General features: G+C 49.3%; 1 protein-coding gene across 1 annotated transcript; it reads left to right on the top strand.

Moving 5' to 3' along the window:
• Positions 1 to 46: 46 nt before the first annotated feature.
• Positions 47 to 20,446, top strand: SF3A1 (splicing factor 3a subunit 1). Its single transcript, XM_046024283.1, has 16 exons — positions 47 to 243; positions 2,933 to 3,054; positions 8,229 to 8,436; positions 9,584 to 9,841; positions 12,357 to 12,431; positions 13,153 to 13,303; positions 13,607 to 13,800; positions 14,663 to 14,780; positions 15,063 to 15,248; positions 15,808 to 15,929; positions 16,033 to 16,278; positions 16,846 to 17,053; positions 17,528 to 17,682; positions 18,667 to 18,768; positions 18,888 to 18,959; positions 19,738 to 20,446. Exons 1-16 carry the CDS (start codon positions 181 to 183, stop codon positions 19,837 to 19,839), a joined length of 2,382 nt encoding a protein of 793 aa, XP_045880239.1. The 5' UTR covers positions 47 to 180; the 3' UTR covers positions 19,840 to 20,446.

Below are 20,446 nucleotides of genomic sequence, written 5' to 3'. Positions count from 1 at the left end.
GGGAAGTTGCATCACGAAGAAGGGGCGGTCCCGGAAGTGCGTCAGCCTCCCCTCCTCCGCGACGACTCTGTCGGCTGCTGCCATCTTGGGAGCTTGTCGTGTCGTCCGTGAGGGGAGCTGCTTTGACGCAGCACCGCTCACCTTCAGCGAGGCGGACTGGCAGCCCTGAGCGTCGCAGTCATGCCGGCCGGACCCGTGCAGGCGGTGCCCCCGCCACCGCCCGCGGCCACCGAGCCCAAACAGGTACCGCGACCCCCGCACCTCGACCGGCAGCCCGATCCTTGGCCTGGGCCCTCCCCTCCGGCGCGGGCGCTCTTCACTTGTGCAGAGGAGGAAGCGGTCGCTTACGAGGGCTTGGAGGGACTACAAATCCCAGAAGGCAGCGCGCTGCGCTCTTGGAACAGTGGTTCTCAAAGTGTGGTCCGCGGACCATCAGCATCACCTGGGAGTTCATTAGAAATGCCAGACCTAAATACTAATGCATTTTAACAAGATCTCAAGGTGATCGATTAAAGTTTGAGAAGCACTGATCCGGCCCATCCATAGGTTTTCTGTGGTTATTGGGCCCACCGTCCGCCGCACCCCGTCCCCCCCCCCCCACCCCGCCTGCCCAGACCGCCGGGTTTTGCCCAGTAATCCCTAGTTTCCCAGCCTGTACGGTACGTCTTTGTTAATTCCCAGCATCTGCTCTAAGCTAAATACCGTGCAAGGCTGGTGTTTAGAATGAATGAAGCATACCTAGTTTAGGGAGGTCACAGTTCTAAGTGGGGAGCCATATAAGTGAACATTCTACAAATGGTTACTGTTTCGATCACCATAAATGATACCAGCCAGCACTTAAATCAGCTGAGGGTGAAAGAGGTGTGTAAATAATTGCAGTATATTGTGATAGGCCCTATAAGGATCAGGTACAGAAGAAACTAATCAACATTTCTTTGATGGTGTGAAGGGGAAATTAAAGTAGGTGAAACCCACATGAGTGATAGGTGAATTGCTTTTAAAAGGATGAATTAGTAGTGTGCCAGACAGGTGATTGGAAAGGTTAACAGCATCCTTTATTCATTAAGCAAACGTTTATTGAGCACATATTGTATGGTGACCACTGCTTTGGGTTCGGAATACAGCAGAGTACATGACAGAAGAGGTCCATTTTAAGTACATCTGTATCCCTGGCATTTTCCCAGTCACTTGGGGAAAAGTGAGGTAATACCAGATAATTACAAAGACACCAGGGTAGGGATCAGCTGGTGTCTCTGGTGGAGAGTAAATTAAAAAGTGTTGCTGAAGTTTAGGATTGGGAGAGTGGTGGCAAAAGATGCATTTTGGGGGTGGTTGAACTTTTCGTAGTACACAATAGGGAGAAAGGAAAGAGTTTGAAGCTGGATAAATGACATCTGTGTTTCAGAAATTCAGGTAGGCAGGTAGTGATGAGAATATATAGGAGCATAGTTACTCAAAAGATGCTGAGGGCTTGCCCTAGATGTGTTGGGGCGGGGGTGGGACAGACTGGATGGGCAAACGCAAGTCACGCAGTGACTGGTGGTGCAGGCTCTTCAGCTCAAGTGGTGTGTGGGATTCCTGGTTCTGCCATTTGGGCTAGTTAAACTTTACGTTCCTCGGTTTTGCCATCTGTAAAATGAGGGTAATGAGTATTCACATCATGGGCCTCTCATAAGGGCTGTGGAGTTAATATATTTAAAGTTTTTAGAAAGGTATATGGAACCTTCTATGTGCTTGATAACTGTTACCATTGAATATGGAGGCCGAGGAAGGGAGAAGAGGGCCATGTTTCTGACTTGGATGACTGAGTGCGTGGTTGGCTGTTGATGAGGAAAGTGCCCCGGAGCCAGCTTGATCTAGAATTCTGTGACACGTAAGAGTGATCTGAGGCATCAGTTTGGGTGGGATTGTTCAGTCTCGAGGTGGTAGGGGAAGTAAAGGCCATAGTTGTGAGTGCCTGAGTACAGTGTGAATACTGTGGAGAATAGAAGTTTTGGGAACCCTAACATAGGGCAGGAGGTGAAACAGGAGTCAGGAGGGAAACTCGCTCGGGTGGAGTGGTGAGCAGGAAGGAAAGACACGGGATAATGGGGCATGGGAGTGGAGTGGAGAGTTTTGTGAAGGAATGGTCACTGGTCACATGACCAGATGCTGGCTGTAGTTGGCTCTAGGCAGTCATGTTTGACTTTAGGAAGAGCACCTGAAATGGATGGGGACCAGATGGGAGGTGAGGAAGTGGACAGTCACAAGACTGCGAAAACTCAGGATATTTAGCTACCAGAGGAAGAGGGGGAAAATGTAACAGCAGAAAAGAATATGAAGGCAGGGAACTGCTATCTTTTTTTCAGATGAGAGACTGACCCTTTGTTCACTAACAGAAAGAAGCTGGTGAAGAAAGAATATTGGAATTTATGGGACAGTTGGTGTTGTGCATTCCAGTGGGGTTTCACAGAACATTCGAGCATTGAGTGGTGGTTAAGACTAGAATAAGTGCAGAGGGAAAGGGCATAAGGCGCTGCCAGCAGAGTTTCCCATCTTTGTTCAGCAGTCATTAAATATTCCACTCCAGGAACATCCCTGGGTACAGACATGGCCTTCTGGATTCTGGAAGATGGTTTCTTAGAATGTGGTCAGATCCTCTCCCCTCTCCCCTGAATCTGAATCATCTGGCCACTTGGTAAAAATCTAGGTTCCTGGTGTCACAGACTGGCTGGCTGGTGAGAGTCAACTCTTTCCACCAGTTCCCCAGGAGAGTCCCATGCATGCACAGTGCAGTTAAGAGAGCCAGTTTTCTGGAGCAGAGGGTCCTAACTCGAGGAACGTCCCTGGGAGAGAGTCCATGTTCTCAGTGATTTTAGAGGAGTTTGACTGGGGATTCAGTCCCCCACATCAGGAACCTCAAGACGTTATTTTCCTTTTCTTGTTTTCACAGCCCACAGAAGAAGAAGCTTCTTCGAAGGAGGATTCTACCCCCTCCAAGCCAGTGGTGGGAATTATTTATCCTCCTCCAGAAGTCAGGAATATCGTTGACAAGACTGCCAGCTTTGTGGCCAGGTAACATAGCTGCTTCTGCATTGTCAGCCCGGGCTCGTTAGCTCATCTAGCACCACGGCATGCTGGTGAGATGGGCCACGGTCAGGGTTAGTGTCTCGGCATGGCATGGCAGTGGCAGAATGTGAATCACACCCAGCCCCAGAAACCAGGAACCTGGGCTTCCAAAATAGGCCTGAGGAAGTGCCTGGAAAGCTGTCTTGTCAGGGAGAGTATTTGTGTCTGTCTGTGTCTGAGCTGCTGGCCGGAGGAAGACATAAAAAGGGAGTTGGTTATTCTCATTATGCAAGAACTGCGCTCCTCACAGCTTCCACTGACCCCTCTGCAGGATGGAATAAAATACGAGCTCAGAGTTCTTGTGAGGCAGGAGAGAGGGAATGGGACTGAGTGCTGTCTTCGTGGATGACTTGGAAGTCAGTGCGAGTTCCTCTCATCCTTTCCCGTCATGTTTTACACACTCCTACTTCCTCAGACGGAATCCGCTTGATGTCTGCTTGACTCCAAAGGTCAACACACCCCTCCTAGTTAAAGTGTTTTTTTGACAGCCAGCAAGCCACATGCAGCTTATAGAGCTGTTGTTTTTCCTCATGATATATATGTATTTTAAAGATGTATTTGTTAGAGAGGAAGGGAGGGAGAGGGTAGGGCAGAGGGAGAGAATTTTCAGTGGGGAGCCTGACACAGGGCTTGATCCCATAACCCATGAGATCATGACCTGAGCTGAAACCAAGGGTCAAACACTCAACCAACTGAAATACCCAGTGCACCATCACAATATGTATTTTTAAAAAACTTGCAAGTTGCCACCATTTAAAAATGAGCTTGCACAGTAAATCTGGATTTCTGGCTTTTGTCAACAAACTGGACAACTCGTTGCATGTAAACAGCTGCTGGCCTTGAACAGATCACTGCCCTCAGTCAGGACACATGTGCTCCAGAGGGACATGCCTTGATCCCAAGGCAGTATCCCCATCACAGTACATTTTAATAGAGGGTTCCTTCCGGGCGCCTGGGTGGCTCAGTGGATTAAGCTGCTGCCTTCGGCTCAGGTCATGATCTCAGGGTCCTGGGATCGAGCCCCGCATCGGGCTCGCTGCTCAGCAGGGAGCCTGCTTCCTCCTCTCTCTCTGCCTGCGTCTCTGCCTGCTTGTGATCTCTCTCTCTGTCAAAGAAATAAATAAAAAAATCTTAAAAAAAAAAATAGAGGGTTCCTTCCTTCCCAACCTCTTAAAGTGAAACATAGAGGTTACTCTGAGGCCTTTTACTTCTCAGGCTCCGTGCAGATTCATAGCCTCACATTTCAAAGGCTTTGCTTAACCAGGGTATTGCATTAAATCTGCTCTGTGCTTGGGGGAACAATGTTAGGTTCAGGCCAGTAAGTGTTGTGTTTATGATAAATGTTCAATGTCTCATAGCAACGCTCATGCTTCCCTTTTCGCCCTGGTAATTTTAAAAACAGAACGAATAGGAAAGGGTGTTAGAGGAAGAATCACCACAGTCTCATTACCAGAATAGTTTCTACCAGCTGTTTTCACTTTCCTGTTTCCTTCTGGTCCTTGACGTCCTTTTTTAGACCCTTGTAATACTAGTAGATACTTTCACATCCTGCTTTTCCCCCTTCGTGCTGTGTTAGAAGCATTTTCTCCTGTTGCTCCACAGTCCTCTGATGGTGCACCATCCTCAACGCACCATGTTGAGGTGACGGGCTTCCCTTGACTTGGCTGTCTCCTCTCTCCTTTCCTCCAAGGTTGTTTCCAGCATTTAAGTTTGGCACACAAAACTGTGGGGGAAATCTGAGCATTTTCTTTTTTCTAGATTGTCTTCTTAGAAGAAAATTCTGTGCGGCACATAACTGGCTGAAAGAGCATTTTTTAAAGATTTTCTTAAACATTTTGCCAAGTAGCTTTCCAATAATTTTGTGCCAGCCTCTGCTGCCGCAGAAATGAGTATCCAAGTTTTCTCAAAAATAAAAACGTATGCATCCATATTTCTAGATTTATTTTTGGCCTAGGTGATTGCCTTGTAGGCATTTTTAAGTATCTGTGGACTTGCTTTCGTTTACATTGCAATGGAGGAACGGATGAGCATCATCTCACTCTGGGATAAAGGAAGCATATGGGACCATCTTTCCACTTCTGTTGGATCTCACACATTGATTGATGGGGCATTCAGTTAAAATCACTGAGTATCTTTTTCCGAAGAAGTTTTTTTTCTCTCTAGGTTTGGTCTTCCCTACATTCTCCTGTCAAGAAGCTGAAGTGGAAATTACCCTTAAAAAGTCCCACCAGCTGCGTTGACTCAGAATCATGTCTTTTTCTGCTGAAATCTGTTCCTTGTGTTAGAGAACATAATTCTAAAATTAACATTAAGTTAATTTAAAGGAACAGAATATCTTGGAATGAACATTCCTGCCTTCTCATTTTCTTTCAGATTATTCCCAGATGTGGTGAGGTTATGGCTTAGGAGGCAGTGATGGAGGAGACAAGCAGAGCCCCCCACCTCCTTTTTGAGCAGCCCTTTGTCTGCCCTGGGTGTTTGCTGGGCATGATAGCCTACTTTAGCAGTACCTGAGTGTGTAGTTTGCATTATTTCAGAAGGTGGAAGGTGCTTCTTCTCCAAGCATGAGGTTCCAGTTGGACTCATGCATTGCCTAATTAAGACCCCATGGTGTTATTCATACTACAGACTGTGACCAGAACTTGCAGAGGACCTAGCCTGGGTGTTGATGAGCACCACCATGGCACAGTTTGGTACGAAGGCTGATCTGGGGCACAGCATTGCCTGTACCTTGTCTCGCCCTCCAGCTAGCAAGGCCAGGGTGTGAAAGTCTCGAGAGCGTGAAGCTGCTGTTGCCAGCAGCCCTGGAACCATCCATCCCTTGATACGTTCAGGGCATCTTTTCAGTGCAGGGCTCTGGCTGGAGGAGTGAGGGAAGAGGCCCCACAAACATCTTTTTTTAAGATTTTATTTATTTTAGAGAGAAAATGTGTATGTGTGTCTGTGAGAGAACAGGAGGAGGGGCAGAAGGAGAGGGATAGAGAGAATCTGAAGCAGACTCTGCACTGAGTAGAGAGCCAGACACAGGGCTCGATCTCACAACCCTGAGATCATGCCCTGAGCCGAAATCAAGAGTCAGACACTTAACTGACTGAACTGTCCAGGTGCCCCACCACAAACATCTAATACCCACATCATCTTTAATGTTTATGGAACAGTCCTTTCTAGCCTTCATAGGAATAACAGCCCTTGCATTTCAGGCTGCTGTATGATTCAAAAAGACTTAGCCATCTCCTTAACTGATTTGATCTTCTGAGTTCTCCAGGGTAGAAAGAGAAGGTGGTATTAGCTGCATCTTACACATGGGAATTTGAGTCAGAGAAGTTTGGACCCCCGACTTCTGGGGAGGGGAGAGGGGCTGGCGATTGAGTTCAGTCACCAATGACCAGTGATTTAATCAACCATTCCTGTAGCATGAAGTCTTCATTTAAAATACCCTAACCAGAGGGATTCAGAGAGCTTCCATGTTGGTGAACAAGAAAAGAACACATCAGAGAGGGTGCCAGGAGGCTGGTGTACCCCAGACTCTAGGGACAGAATCTCCTGTGTTCGGGACCCTACCAGACCTATTCCTATGTGACTCTTCATCTGGCCATTCGTTTTTATTCTTTTTTTTTTTTTTTAAGATTTTATTTATTTGACAGAGATCACAATTTTATTTATTTGACAGACAGAGATCACAAGTAGGCAGAGAGGCAGGCAGAGAGAGGAGGAAGCAGGCTCCCTGCTGAGCAGAGAGCCTGATGCGGGCCTCGATCCCAGGACCCTGGGATCATGACCTGAGCCGAAGGCAGAGGCTTTAACCCACTGAGCCACCCAGGCGCCCTCGTTTTTATTCTTTAAAATATCCTTTTATAATAACCTGGTAATCTAGTAAGGAAAAAAAAAGAGAGAGTGGAAGGTTTGGTAACTTGGTGAGTCAGAAGTGAACTCAAAACATGTATGTGTCCATATCTTACGTCTTTAAGTTTATTGTGCTTTTTGAGTGACACAGGTATTATATATGTTAGACACCTTGAAATGTTACCATTGGGACTCCTTAAAAATCAGGGTTCCCCAAATATGAGAGGGACTTTTTTTTTTTAATCCTGTGGTATTTATCTATTTTTTTTATAAAGAATTTATTTATTTGACAGGGAGAGAGATAGCAAGAGAGAGAGCACAAGCGGGGGAGCAGCAGAGGGAGAAGGAGAAGCAGCTCCCTGCTGAGCAAGGAGGCTGATGTGGGGCTTGATCCGAGCACCCGGGTATCACGACCTGAGCCAAAGGCAGACACTTAACCACTTAACTGAGTCACCCAGGTGCCCCAGTCCTGAGGTTTTTAAAGGCATGCAAAGACCTAGGGTATATGTGGGAAACTGTCTCAGTACGGGGAGAGATGGGAGACCTCCCTCTATTCTTAAGCTCTCCCCTTGTCATCTGGATGTGCTGTACGCAGCAGCACAGATCCGGGTCCTTGGAGAGCAGTGTTTCTTGTGTGGGCCTCAGCCAGTACTAAATGAGGTGATTCTAGGTAGTACTTGGACAAAGCATTACATGAAATTGTTTACATTTAGATGTTTTTCAACCTTTGTGGTTACCCAAAGGACAAAGTGTCAGTTTGGTGCTAGAGTATCTTTAACACCACTGCAGCCCTCTGTCATCTCCCTCTTTAACTAAGAACTGGCCTTCATCTCAACAAACTTGGAGCGAGACTTTAATGATACTACTTTATTTTCATTGTGTTTAATTTTATGTTTCCTTTTGTTAGTGTAAAGCTCTACTGATTTTTATGTGAAGTAGTAATATCTTCTTTTTAAACTGCATTTCAAAATAAATTTATTAAAAGAAAAAAGCAATGAGTTTAGATAGTTGTGGGATGGCAGGACTAGCAGAAGAGCTACAGGAGCAGTAGAGGTCTGGGAGACCCTGTGGTAGAGGAGGCCTGGCCCAGTCTTGGAGGAGACAGAGGACTTTGGCCACTGTCACAAGGAGCCTCATGGAGGACCTCTGCTGTGCTCAGGACTGGGCTGGTTTGAGTGGCACGTGGTGGCAAGTAGGGGGCTTGAAGAGGCAGTGTTCTGCATCTAGGCAATTGTAAGGCTTGTGGTGTTAATTCTTCTCTCTTTTCTTCCTTGTAGAAACGGACCTGAATTTGAAGCTAGGATACGACAGAATGAGATCAACAATCCCAAGTTTAACTTCTTGAACCCTAACGATCCTTACCATGCCTACTATCGCCACAAGGTCAGCGAATTCAAGGAGGGGAAGGCGCAGGAGCCCTCAGCCACCATCCCGAAGGTCATGCAGCAGCAGCAGCAGGCCACCCAGCAGCAGCTGCCCCAGAAGGTTAGAGCCATCCACTTCCTTCATATCCCCAGGGCTGAGAGGGAAGCCAGGCCAGGGAGGGGAGGGTAATGAACTCTGCTGTCTAAACCTCACTACCAGCCAGGGAGAGACAAGAGGTTTCTATCCACAGAGGAAGATGCTGAGGCTCAGGTAGCGAAGTGCTGTGGCCTTTGACATTTCCTGAGCACTGCTTGTCCAGCTCTGTGCTCAGTGTTTTAGGAGTCTCATTGGCACCTCCCAGCAGCTGCGTGAGGACAACAAAGTTACCATTTTACAGATGAGGAACCTGAAGCTTGGGGAAGTATGCTTTTCCCAGGCCACAGGGTCAGTAATCCAGAGTTTAGGCCTTTGGCCCTCCTCTTTGCCTTGACCATGGAGTGAGGACAGTGCTGTGATGTGGCTTGTGGGCCCCTTCTTGAACCATCCCTCCCATCCATCTCACCTTCCTAGGGTCCCTCCATGTGGCCTGCCTTAATACCCTAATCTTCTCTGGGTCCATCACTAGGGACAGTTAGGGTTATCAAGGAGGACAAGAAGGGCTGGCACATTGTGCCTCCTGTATAGACCTAGACTGGTCCCTTCTCTTTGCTGTATTCCTGGAGCATGGTGGCAAAGGCTGCCTCCTGTTTTACAGTGGGAAATAAAGGTTGGAATAGATTTTGTGACCTTCCATTGCAGTTTACTACTTCTAGGGCCTCAGGCTACCAGTTTCCTCATCTGTAAAAGGGATTCACAGTACTTATTCTGTCCACCACATGGTTCGTGTGGAGGTCAGGCGAGGTAACAAACATGGAAGTCCTCTGTAGAGTGGGTCCTCTGCACCCATGTAGGGCTGACTGTGTCCTTCATCCCCCCTCTGGTGGGATTTAATAAGGCATGTTCCTGTCAGATTTTTTTCTGCCACCCGATTTTTGCCCGCAGTTTCAGGGCCACAGCAGAAGTACAGAGGGGCATGGTTCTTGGTCTAAGCCATTCAGGGAGTGGAGGCCACAGTTGGCCAAGAAATCAGTGCTCTTGTGAGTTAGGATTCTCTCACACTATGAGCCAGTGGCGTGCAGGTGATTGGCAGAAATGCGAAGGCCTGTGCCATCCTGTCGGGGGTGTCTTCCTACCCTCTCTCGACCCTCACATTCTCTCCGCGTCTTAGGTCCAAGCCCAGGTGATACAAGAGACCATCGTGCCGAAAGAGCCCCCTCCTGAGTTTGAGTTCATCGCAGACCCCCCCTCCATCTCAGCCTTTGACCTGGACGTGGTGAAGCTGACGGCTCAGTTTGTGGCCAGGAACGGCCGCCAGTTTCTGACCCAGCTGATGCAGAAGGAGCAGCGCAACTACCAGTTTGACTTCCTCCGCCCGCAGCACAGCCTCTTCAACTACTTCACGAAGCTGGTGGAACAGTACACCAAGGTGCCTGGGCAGGGCAGGGGCAGGGGTGCTGGGCCTAGGGCAGGAAGGCACTGTATCTACTTGTGTCTCTTAAGAACGTGATTCCTCTGTGGGCCCTCGGGCAGAGGTTAAAAATTCCAGTTCAGTGTACATTCTAGATTTTTTTTTTTTAAGTAAAGATTTTATTTAGTTGACACAGAGAGAGAGGGAGGGAGAAAACAAGCACAGTCGGGGGAGCAGTAGGCAGGGGAGAAGCAGGCTCTCCTCTGAGCAAGGAACCCAGTGTGGGGCTCAGTCCCAGAACCCCGGGATCATCACCTGAGCTGAAGGCAGCTGCTTGACTGACTGAGCCACCCAGGTGTCCCTAAAGTCTTGATTTCTATTCCGTTCTGCCATTGAAATGTAGCATAGACTGCTGGGTTTTGTTTTTGGTTTTTTTTTTTAAGATTTTATTTACTTATTTGACAGAGAAAGAGATCACAAGTAGGCAGAGAGGCAGGCAGAGAGAGAGAGAGGAAGCAGGCTCCCTACTGAACTGAGAGCCCGATGTGGGGCTTAGTCCCAGGACCCTGAGACCATGACCTGAGCTAAAGGTAGAGGCTTAACCCACTGAGCTACCCAGGTGTCCCTAGACTGCTGGTTTTAAAGAGCAGTGAAACATGTGATTGATAATTGCCATTAGGTTAGTGCCTGCTATGTGACAAGTCCAAGTGTTAGCTGCTTTTAAGTACATCAGAGTGTTCAGTTGCCTAGCACCAGATCTGAGAAGAAGGAAGCCCTTAATAATTGCCTTCTTTTGCCCAGTTTAATTGTCATAAGAATCCAGGAGGTATTCCTCCTCCCCTTCCCCTTTTTCAAAAGCAGAGATAGGCTCAGAGAGTTGAAGTCCCTTACTCATCATGGTCTCTGAGCTAGTAAGTAGCTGCACTGACCCCAACATCTCTGTTGTTTTTCACCCTAAAAAGTACCTTGAGTTAGAAATATAATTTAAGTAAGCATTGGGAGACAGTGTAACTTAAGGAGATATAGATAGTATTGTTGAAATACTTATATATGTGGCATTTTCTCATTTAATCTGTAGTAATCTATAAATTAGCTACTGCTGTACGTATTTTACAGAAGAGGAATAGGCACAGAGAATTAATTTGGGCAGGGTTAGCTGGGACTTGAACTCTGGCATTTTCACTCTAGCCCCTAAGATCTGGGCCTCAGGGTCTGGAACAAGAAGCTTAATTTCATGCTACATTGTTGTAATCAAGAATCTGGACAAGTCAATATTAGTATTTAGAAACAGATTGTTAATTTCTTGCAAAGCACACTGATACAGATTTGCCAGTGGCTTGGTGTGGTTTTTTTGTTTTTTTGGTTTTTTTTTTAGTGTCTTCCCCCCCCCCCAACTTCTTGTGGCGGTTGCATTCTCTTTTTAGTTGCCTGGTTTGTACATCTGTTCTTGATATTTAGAAACAGCACATTAAAGATCTGGCTTGAAAGGACTGTAATGATTTACTTAGTTCACTCTAAGTATGTAACTAGAAAGAATTATAAAAATGTATGTATTTAGAAAATGATCAAATCAAAAAATGGAAGAGTTGTTAAAATAACAATCGTGGAAGGCCAAAGGGTTAGTGTAATTAATTACACGGTAACAATTTTAAGGGAGCCCTGCCTTGATTTTACCTAGTGGACCACTTCCAGGGTTAAAGGTCCCCAGATCCCTTTGTAGTCTGTTACTTTTCTATTCCTTTTCTCTCAGGACTTGGGTATTGACATTTAGTACTCTAACCTGAGGGCACTGGTGTCTGTCTCTAGTCATAGGAGACTCTAGGGCAGATTTATTTCTGAGGTAGAGGTCTAGGGATGATAGGGTAGGGCTGAGCCACTTTACGGTTGGCTTTATGCTGCTTTGAACAATGCCATCATTCGTTTTCTCATCAACTATATATTCAGCGTCAGACTTTATTTCAAATGCTGGAGATATAATAGTGAACAGAAGACAGAGAAATCTCTGTCTTCACAGAGTTTCTGGTCTGGTGAGGGGGGCAAAAAGCAAGTGCAATGTCAGTGGTTGTCCGATGGTAATAAATACTATGGAGAAATGGAAAGCAGGGGACAGAATCTGGGAGTTGGGATCTGTGGGCAGCAGTGTGGAGTAGGATCATCAGGGGAGCACGTGCGAAAGGGCCTGGTGGCATGTGCCAGAAGGTGGTAGCAACCCCATGCTGAGAGAAGCCAGTGCATGCGGACTGTTTGCTGGGTGGTGGTTAGTGCATTTTTGCAGATTTTTTTGCTGGTCCTTGCAGCTACCTTTTACATTGACTGTGCCACCTTTAAGCAATGATGTCACTATTTATAGAAGGCAGCCAAGTTACAGAGGTTAAGTGGCTTGCCCAAAGTCACAAAGCAAAGTGTAGCTGGGATTGGGACCTGGAACCTCATGCTTTTGCTTGTCCTGTGCTATTCACAGGCCCTGGGAAGCCCCCTCTTTGTCCTGGGTTGTGCTGCACTGACAGTTGCTTTAACTTTTCCCATGTTTCAGATCTTGATTCCTCCTAAAGGCTTATTTACAAAGCTCAAGAAAGAGGCTGAGAACCCCCGAGAAGTTTTGGACCAGGTAAACTAAATTATAACTAGTTACTGCGATGCGAGTGACCTTGTGTGGGTTGTTTCATGTTTGGAAATGGGCTCCGAGGCAGGACCATGTTGTGTTCCAGGCACAGGAGTGGTGGAAAGAAAGACCTTGTGGCCATAAAGGCTGAAGAATCCTGGGCTCTCTGCTCCCTTTCTGCTTTTCTTTTAGCTTTGCTGGATCTTCCTTTTTTCTGCCCTCACTAGAAGCCAACTCCTGAACAGGTTTTTCTGGCGACAGATGCCATTTGAGGCCCCACATTTTCAGAGTCGAGGAGAGAAGGCCTTTTGGCACTGCCTGTTTTGGGTGGCTGCATGAAGGCTTTGTTTCTCAGGCTCTCAGATCGCTGCTTCTGTCGTGGGTACTTGGTCGTCACGCAGACTTCCTGGGACAGAGTTTGTTCTTCTGTGAACATTACGCCCCTTGCCAACTCAAGCAGAAAACTCAGGTTATAACAAATGGCTGTCCTTGAAGCCTAGACACAAGGTTTCTGTGGCATTTAGATTTTTTTTTTCCTGTCCGGGCGCTGGGCTTGACTGAAACCAAATGCAAATACCATAGTTTCCGCCAGGAAGTTCCCCTTGTGGGCTGAGCAGCCCCCTGTTCTGAAGGAGATGCTCGCTTGGTTGAAGGTACTGGAGGGGGTGGGCCCATCAGGAACAGACCCTGATTCAGCTTAGCATTGTGCTGTTTCCTATCTCCTCAGGTGTGTTACCGGGTGGAGTGGGCCAAGTTCCAGGAGCGAGAGAGGAAGAAAGAAGAGGAGGAAAAGGAAAAGGAGCGGGTGGCCTATGCACAGATCGACTGGCATGATTTTGTGGTGGTGGAAACAGTGGACTTCCAACCCAATGAGCAAGGTAGGTCTGTGACTCCAGGTGAGGAGCCAGGAGCTTGGAACCATCTGGGATATCTCAGGTATTTATCTCTTCCCACAGAGCATTACAGTCCTCCCAGAGGGTTTTATCTATCTGTTTCGTCTCTGCTGCCAGAAGACTTCTGATTTGCCACAGTGCCCCACTTAACCCAATTGAGCAAACGTGCCAGACCTTGGGTCTGGAGCTGGGAGAGCTTACAGTGTGTGGAGGGTAGACCAAGGGGCGGGCCTTTGATAAGGAGTGTCTGTGGAGGTCTCCTTTTGACTCTGGATTACCCTCTGCCAGGGAATTTCCCTCCCCCCACCACCCCAGAGGAACTGGGGGCCCGAATCCTCATTCAGGAGCGCTACGAGAAGTTTGGGGAGAGTGAAGAGGTTGAGATGGAGGTCGAGTCTGATGAGGAGGACGAGAAACAGGAGAAGGCGGAGGAGCCTCCTTCGCAGTTGGACCAGGACACCCAAGTGCAAGACATGGACGAGGTATGCTTCTGGGAGGGCCTGCAAGCCGGCCTTTCCCTCTGTAGCTTGGTATGGGGGTGCTCTTCACATTTCAGATCAGTTCCCTTGTGATCGTTGAGAGGAGGCATGGGTCCCAAATAAGGCATGCTGGCTGAGCAGCTGCCTGGACCCAGGGAGCATAGAGCCTCTTTCCAGCTTGGGCAACAAAGATTCATTCATAGGCAAGGATCTGAAAGCTGTGCTGGCTGTGTTCTGTGACCTTCCCGGCTTCGCCCAGAGGCCCTGCTCCCTCCTGCCCCCATACCAGCTCTCAGTAAGAGAATACTTTTCACCACATGCTTTGATGCATTTGAACTTAGGCCCAAATGATCAGCAGTTCCCAGAGCTTTTCTTAGTGTAGCCTCTACTTCCTTTCGGCCACCTCTACCCCCTCCCAGCAGGCATAGAGTCTCCAGAGCCAAACTGCTCTCCTCCCCTTGGAAAGAATTTGTGTGAGAAGAATGGTCCCTCTGTCTGTGGGAATTGACTTTTTCTCTCCCTCCCAGCATTGCTCCATGAGCAACTACCATTGAGCGCCGACTTGCCCCCCGCACCCCTCCCCAGCATGTTTAACTGCCCTTGGCCTCCTGGGACTGCCTGGTGCCAGCTGCTGGAAATGCCTGGGCGGAGTATTAGCACCACGGCCCCCAGCACTCCCATTCATGTTGCGAGGAAGGAGCTTGGCCAGCTGCCGCCTGGCCTAGGCTGCCCCTGGAGGCTTAGCACATGGATGCTGGCTGGCAGGGACCTAGGCTCTTTGCCACCCTGAGAGCCGCCAGGGCTTAGCTGCAGGGAGGTGGCCTGTTGGCTCTTTTCTGAGTCCTGCCATTGCTTTGCTTTTCAGGGTTCGGATGATGAAGAAGAAGGGCAGAAAGTGCCCCCACCCCCAGAGACACCCATGCCGCCTCCTCTGCCCCCAACTCCAGACCAGGTCATTGTTCGGAAGGACTATGACCCCAAAGGTAGGGCCTGCTTTCCTGCCCTCACATGTTCCTCAGTGCTGTCTGCTTCTAGGAGGGGGTGAGGTGGCTTGTCGCCAAGGCATCGATAGCCCCTCTTTTCGCAGACCTGGTGGTGAGGAACAGAGCCGAGTCATCTCTGGTGCCCACGTGTCTTGCACAATGCCGGCTACAGCATGGCACTAAATGGATGGGTCTTAGATGAAGGAGACACAAATAAAACCATAGTCCCTTAACTCTGGCTGCTTCCCAGTGTTCTCATTCAGGCATCTCTCTTTCTTTTAGCTTCCAAGCCCCTGCCTCCAGCCCCTGCTCCAGATGAATATCTCGTGTCTCCTATCACGGGGGAGAAGATCCCTGCCAGCAAAATGCAGGAGCACATGCGCATCGGGCTTCTCGATCCCCGCTGGCTAGAGCAGCGAGATCGCTCCATCCGGGAGAAGCAGAGCGATGATGAAGTGTATGCACCAGGTGAGGTGGGGTTCTCCCAGCCAGTCCAAATCCCTGCTCTGACTCAGCCCGGACTTGCTTTGAGCCGTGGGAATCTCTAAAATGTGGTCAGATAGGTACAGCCTGTGATGCTACAAAAGAATTCCCCATTTCCTGGAAGCATTCTTCATAAGGCTCCTCCAAAGGCAGGCACCTGACATGGACGCCATCCCAGACATACCAGAGCCGGGGAAGTTGACCATCTTGGGGCTGTCTTAGAATGAGGTCTCTCATTTTAAGGGCTGGAGCACCGTTAGTGCTTTGAAATGAGACATGATGGGAAGAAAACTGTTCCAGAGGCAGGAGAGTAAGCTTGTAGTCCTAACTGCCGCTTGCCATTCGTGTGACCCAGTCCTCGCAATTGCTTTTCTTAAGTCAGGCAGTTGGACAAGCCTTAGTGCTGATTGGGCTTCCCCAGGCTCAGCCTGCCCCGTGGGACTAGCCTCTACTCTGCACCAGGAGAGTTGCTGCTCTCTGTTAGAAGGGCACCTGGTTTTAGTTTCCTTTCTGTCCCCTGCCTCCGTTCTGTGACTGCATCCAGGTCTGGATATTGAAAGCAGCTTGAAACAGTTGGCTGAGCGGCGTACTGACATCTTTGGTGTAGAAGAAACAGCCATCGGTAAGAAGATCGGTGAGGAAGAAATCCAGAAGCCAGAGGAAAAGGTGCAGTTCTGATGGATTCTAGTGCCTTCCCCACCTTCACAATCCTATACTTGAGCTGCATTTTAGGATCCCTGACAAGCTGTGGCTTTGCTTTCCTTTGCAGGTGACCTGGGATGGCCACTCAGGTAGTATGGCCCGGACCCAGCAGGCTGCCCAGGCCAATATTACCCTCCAGGAGCAGATCGAGGCCATCCATAAGGCCAAGGGCCTGGTGCCAGAGGATGATACCAAAGAGAAGATTGGCCCTAGCAAACCCAATGAACTTCCCCAGCAGCCACCACCTCCGTCTTCAGCCACCAACATTCCTAGCTCTGCCCCACCCATTACTTCCGTGCCCCGGCCACCTGCGGTAAGCCAGTAGCCACTTTGGGACTGATCTTGCAGAGCTTGGTTCTTGGGGTTGGACACTATTGACTGAGAAGGACAACTTCCTTATAGTGGGACCCAGCCACTGTTTGGGTCAAGTTGAGAGACAAAGAACTCTTTTAATTGTAAGTGGGAACCTCTGGTCTGATCTTCCATCTGTGGGGGAGGATTGGAGCATGGGAGGGAGGGAGGCAGGAAGCAAATGTGAGAAGAAGGCTGAGGACAGAGAAGGGCTGCAGGGCTTAGCAGGTCTTCGAGGACCCTGGCCCGTCTCCAGGAAGCTAAGTTGAGGTCAGCCTCTTTAGTGGGTCTTTCAGCATCTGCCACAAGCAGCTGGTTGAGTCCCAAGTGGAAAGAGTGTCACTCTGGGTCTCCCAGCATAATTCCTGTCAGAGTCTGGTTGTGAGCCTGCAGTCTGTCAGCCAGGGGACTCTGTCAGAGCTGTCTAGTCCCCATCCTCAAAGGCTGCAGGGGGCTAATCACCAGGCTTTTTTACCCTTGAGATCCAGCTTTGGCTTCTTGTGACCTCTGGGTCCCTCCTCTTCTACAGATGCCGCCTCCTGTCCGAACCACAGTTGTGTCTGCAGTACCTGTCATGCCCCGCCCCCCGATGGCATCAGTGGTCCGACTACCCCCAGGCTCAGTGATTGCCCCCATGCCGCCTATCATCCATGCGCCCAGGATCAACGTGGTGCCCATGCCTCCCTCGGCCCCTCCTATCATGGCACCCCGCCCACCCCCTATGATTGTGCCAACAGGTCAGTGTCTCTCATGCCACCTTCCAGGCCATTGGGTCAGAACTGTAGACTAAGCACTGTGAGCAGAGCAGTGACTGATGGTAGTGCCCAGCTGTTAACAGCTGGGGGGCCAACCCAGAGGGGAGCCTTAGCTTCTCCACATGAGTATCCCTGAGCTACAAGCTGGGGAGCCACAGGTCCTGGGGGAGATGGGCTGATGTGGCAAAGCTGGGGTCTGTGCACCCAGGATGGTCAGGCTCCAGACAGGTGCAGAGGCCCAGTGATGCTTGCCTGTCAGCTGGCACCCACTCTTTCTATCAGTCCTGCCCCTGCTGCCCAGTTTCCTGCTGGCTGCCAAACTCAGCAAGGAGTGACCCTTCACGCTTTTGACTGGGAGAAGTGGGAAACCTTTGCAATCTCCCCTCATCCTTCACCAGCCCTGAATCCCAGGGCCCTTCTTCCCACTCATGCAACCACTTATTCTTGTCCTTGCAGCATTTGTACCCGCTCCACCTGTGGCCCCGGTCCCAGCTCCAGCCCCGATGCCCCCTGTTCACCCTCCGCCTCCCATGGAGGATGAGCCTGCCTCCAAAAAACTGAAGACAGAAGACAGCCTCGTGCCTGAAGAGGAATTCCTGCGCAGAAACAAGGTCTGTGATACCAGAGTGCCAGCTGTGGTCATAATGCCCAGCTGGAGGGTCTGGTCCTGCTGTGGTTCCACACTCCCTGCCCCACCCTGTTCCGCTCCCACTCCTCTGGCTTCATGGGCCTGAGTCAGACACTGGAGGCCTGGAAGGGCTTCTGAGCGCCCAGTGGATGCGCAGTTAGCAGTGAAAGGAGCAGGCTGAGTAGGTGGTCCCTCTGGTGTGAATTCTTGTGGAGATCAGCAGGCAGGACTTGGGTATGAAGGGGGCCCTGGACACTGTTGGAAATCCTGGGTGTAGTTCTTAATTTCTTTGTGGCTTCCTTCTCTGGCTCCATCCCTTTGACGTTCTCCCTGTTGTGGGAATTCTGTTGGGGTACTAGAAATAAGGGAAATCCTGGCGCTGCCAGTGCCTAGAGAATCTGTCGGCTTCTAGTGAGGAGGCAGAAGCAGTCCTAGCCCCATTCCCCCAGTGCATTTGACCCGTGCTTTTTTTTTCCCTTTCCGGTAGCAGTTCCCATTTTCTCAGTACCAGCTGAAGTGCCAAGGTAGAGCTACGCATTTTATAGGCCCATGTCTTCTCAGTGCTTACAGCAGTGCCATGCAGCTGTTGTGATCATTTGCTTTATAAACTTGGTGTTGAAGCTTAGTGAGACCTGGTTAGAGGAGTTGGTAGCCCAGGTTTTCTGACTTTGCAGTTTATATGCTCTCTGTCTCTGGTGCTTCTGAGTTTTATGGGGCATTTTCTTAACACTTTTTCAGTTCTAGACTCACTAGGAGGCAGGGTAGAGACCATTTTAAAGAAAAGAAACCAAATCTTGAAAACGGGAAGTGAGTTGTGCCATGTCACTAGTGGTGTTAGTGAGTTGGGCCAGGGTCCAAGAGGCCAGATGGACAGGTGACATTGTTTATGTTGGCCCAGAAATAGGAAACCATAGTTCCTGATGGGCTCAGGGTTCCCCGGGCGTAATGGCCATGTTCTGTTTTTTAGGGTCCAGTGTCCATCAAAGTCCAAGTGCCCAACATGCAGGATAAGACTGAATGGAAACTGAATGGACAGGTGCTGGTCTTCACACTCCCGCTCACAGACCAGGTATGATTTGCTGCTGCTAAGTGGCATTAGATGCGGGGATCCAAGGAGTGGGGTGGGGGGCGGGTCAGCTTTCTTCAGCGGACCTTAGCAAGGAGCTGAACGATCTCTTGGTCCCACAGGTCTCTGTCATCAAGGTGAAGATTCATGAAGCCACGGGTATGCCTGCAGGGAAACAGAAGCTGCAGTATGAGGTGAGTCATGTCGGTGGTCCTGCCCCTTGGGTCTCAACACCTCTGCCATCCCAGTAACCAAATCCCTTGTGGAATCAAAGGAGTGGAGAGACGTGGGGGCAGCCATGTGAATCTGTTCTAGAAGCAATGATGCTAGCTGGGAGTACCAGGCAGGTTAGCCTGACATGATGAGGCTTGGGGTGGCTGGGTCATGTTACAGTCTTGTGTGGAGCCCCAGAAACCTTGATGCCTCAGTGACTAGGGTGGGCATCTGGGGACAAGACTTGGAATGCTGTTTTGGGTTTCTGGCCCAGTAGTGGAGCCATCCCAGCCAGGGTGGTCTGGGGTAGCTTGGCTTTGTTCAGGGACGCAGAAGTGATAGTCCAGCTCCACCTGGTGCCTACCCAGCCACATGGGGCTGCTTTATTTTCCCTCTCAGGACTTTGACAAATCCCTACTCTGAGACTCAGTCTCAGACTCTTGGATTGATCTCAGAAAGGTCTTCAGATTTGAGGGTCAGAATTCCATGGGGTTTGGTCTGGGCCACCTTCTTGGGAAGTTGACAAAGAGGGAGAGCATGGGTCACTAGGATGGAAGGAAAGCAGAGCATTCTTGGGGGAACCAGAGACCCTTCAGTCCTCCCTGAGCCAACCCCACCCACATGCCCCGCCATTGCCCTATCTTCTCTCAGGCCTCTGTATTCACTGAGTTCAGAGGGAATGGATGTTGGGGGTTATGAAACTGTACACTGCTCAAGGCCAGGTTGCCCCCACGCTAAAGCACATCGTCTGTTTTCCAGGGCATTTTCATCAAGGATTCCAACTCATTGGCTTATTACAACATGGCCAACGGCGCCATCATCCACCTTGCCCTCAAGGAGAGAGGCGGGAGGAAGAAATAGAGAAGAGAAACTTGCTGTCAGGTCTCAGCCACTGCCGTTTTTGTCTCTCCTATCTCCCACTGTCCCGCCCTCTGCCCCAGTCCCAGGAGACCCTGCCTTGTACACTTGTTTCCCTCTTACTGAGTTTGGAAATTCAAATTGTCCTGCCAAGTTTTCTTCCCCCATCCTTTCTCCACATGATAAGGGAGAGCTTCCAAAGCTAGTCTCCACACACCCCCCCCCCCCCCCCCCCCGCCCAGTGATCTCTGGAATTGCTTTGTGTTTGAGTAATGATTTGAGGGGATTCATTTCTTTAGGTGGCACGTTAGGAGATGTGAATGCAGAAATGTGCTGTGGGATAGTGTCATAGAACCAAGTAGCACCTGACTGATGAGAATATGGTTGTTGTCATTATTATTTTGTGTAATTCCTTTGTGTTTGAGTCCTGATTTGAGGGGATTCATTTCTTTAGGTAGCGCATTAGGAGATGTGAACCCAGAAATGTCTTGTGGGATAGTGTCATAGTCCCAAGTAGCACCTGGCTGATAGAGATGGTTGTTCTCATTACTGATGATTTTGTATCTTGCCATGGGTTGTCTAATAAACCTCTTCTATCCTTCTTGTGAAA

This window comes from Meles meles, chromosome 12, assembly GCF_922984935.1.
Source record: "Meles meles chromosome 12, mMelMel3.1 paternal haplotype, whole genome shotgun sequence".
Lineage (NCBI taxonomy): Eukaryota > Metazoa > Chordata > Mammalia > Carnivora > Mustelidae > Meles > Meles meles.
The sequence above is the reverse complement of the archived record's forward strand: the minus strand, read 5'-3'. Positions and strand labels throughout refer to the sequence as shown.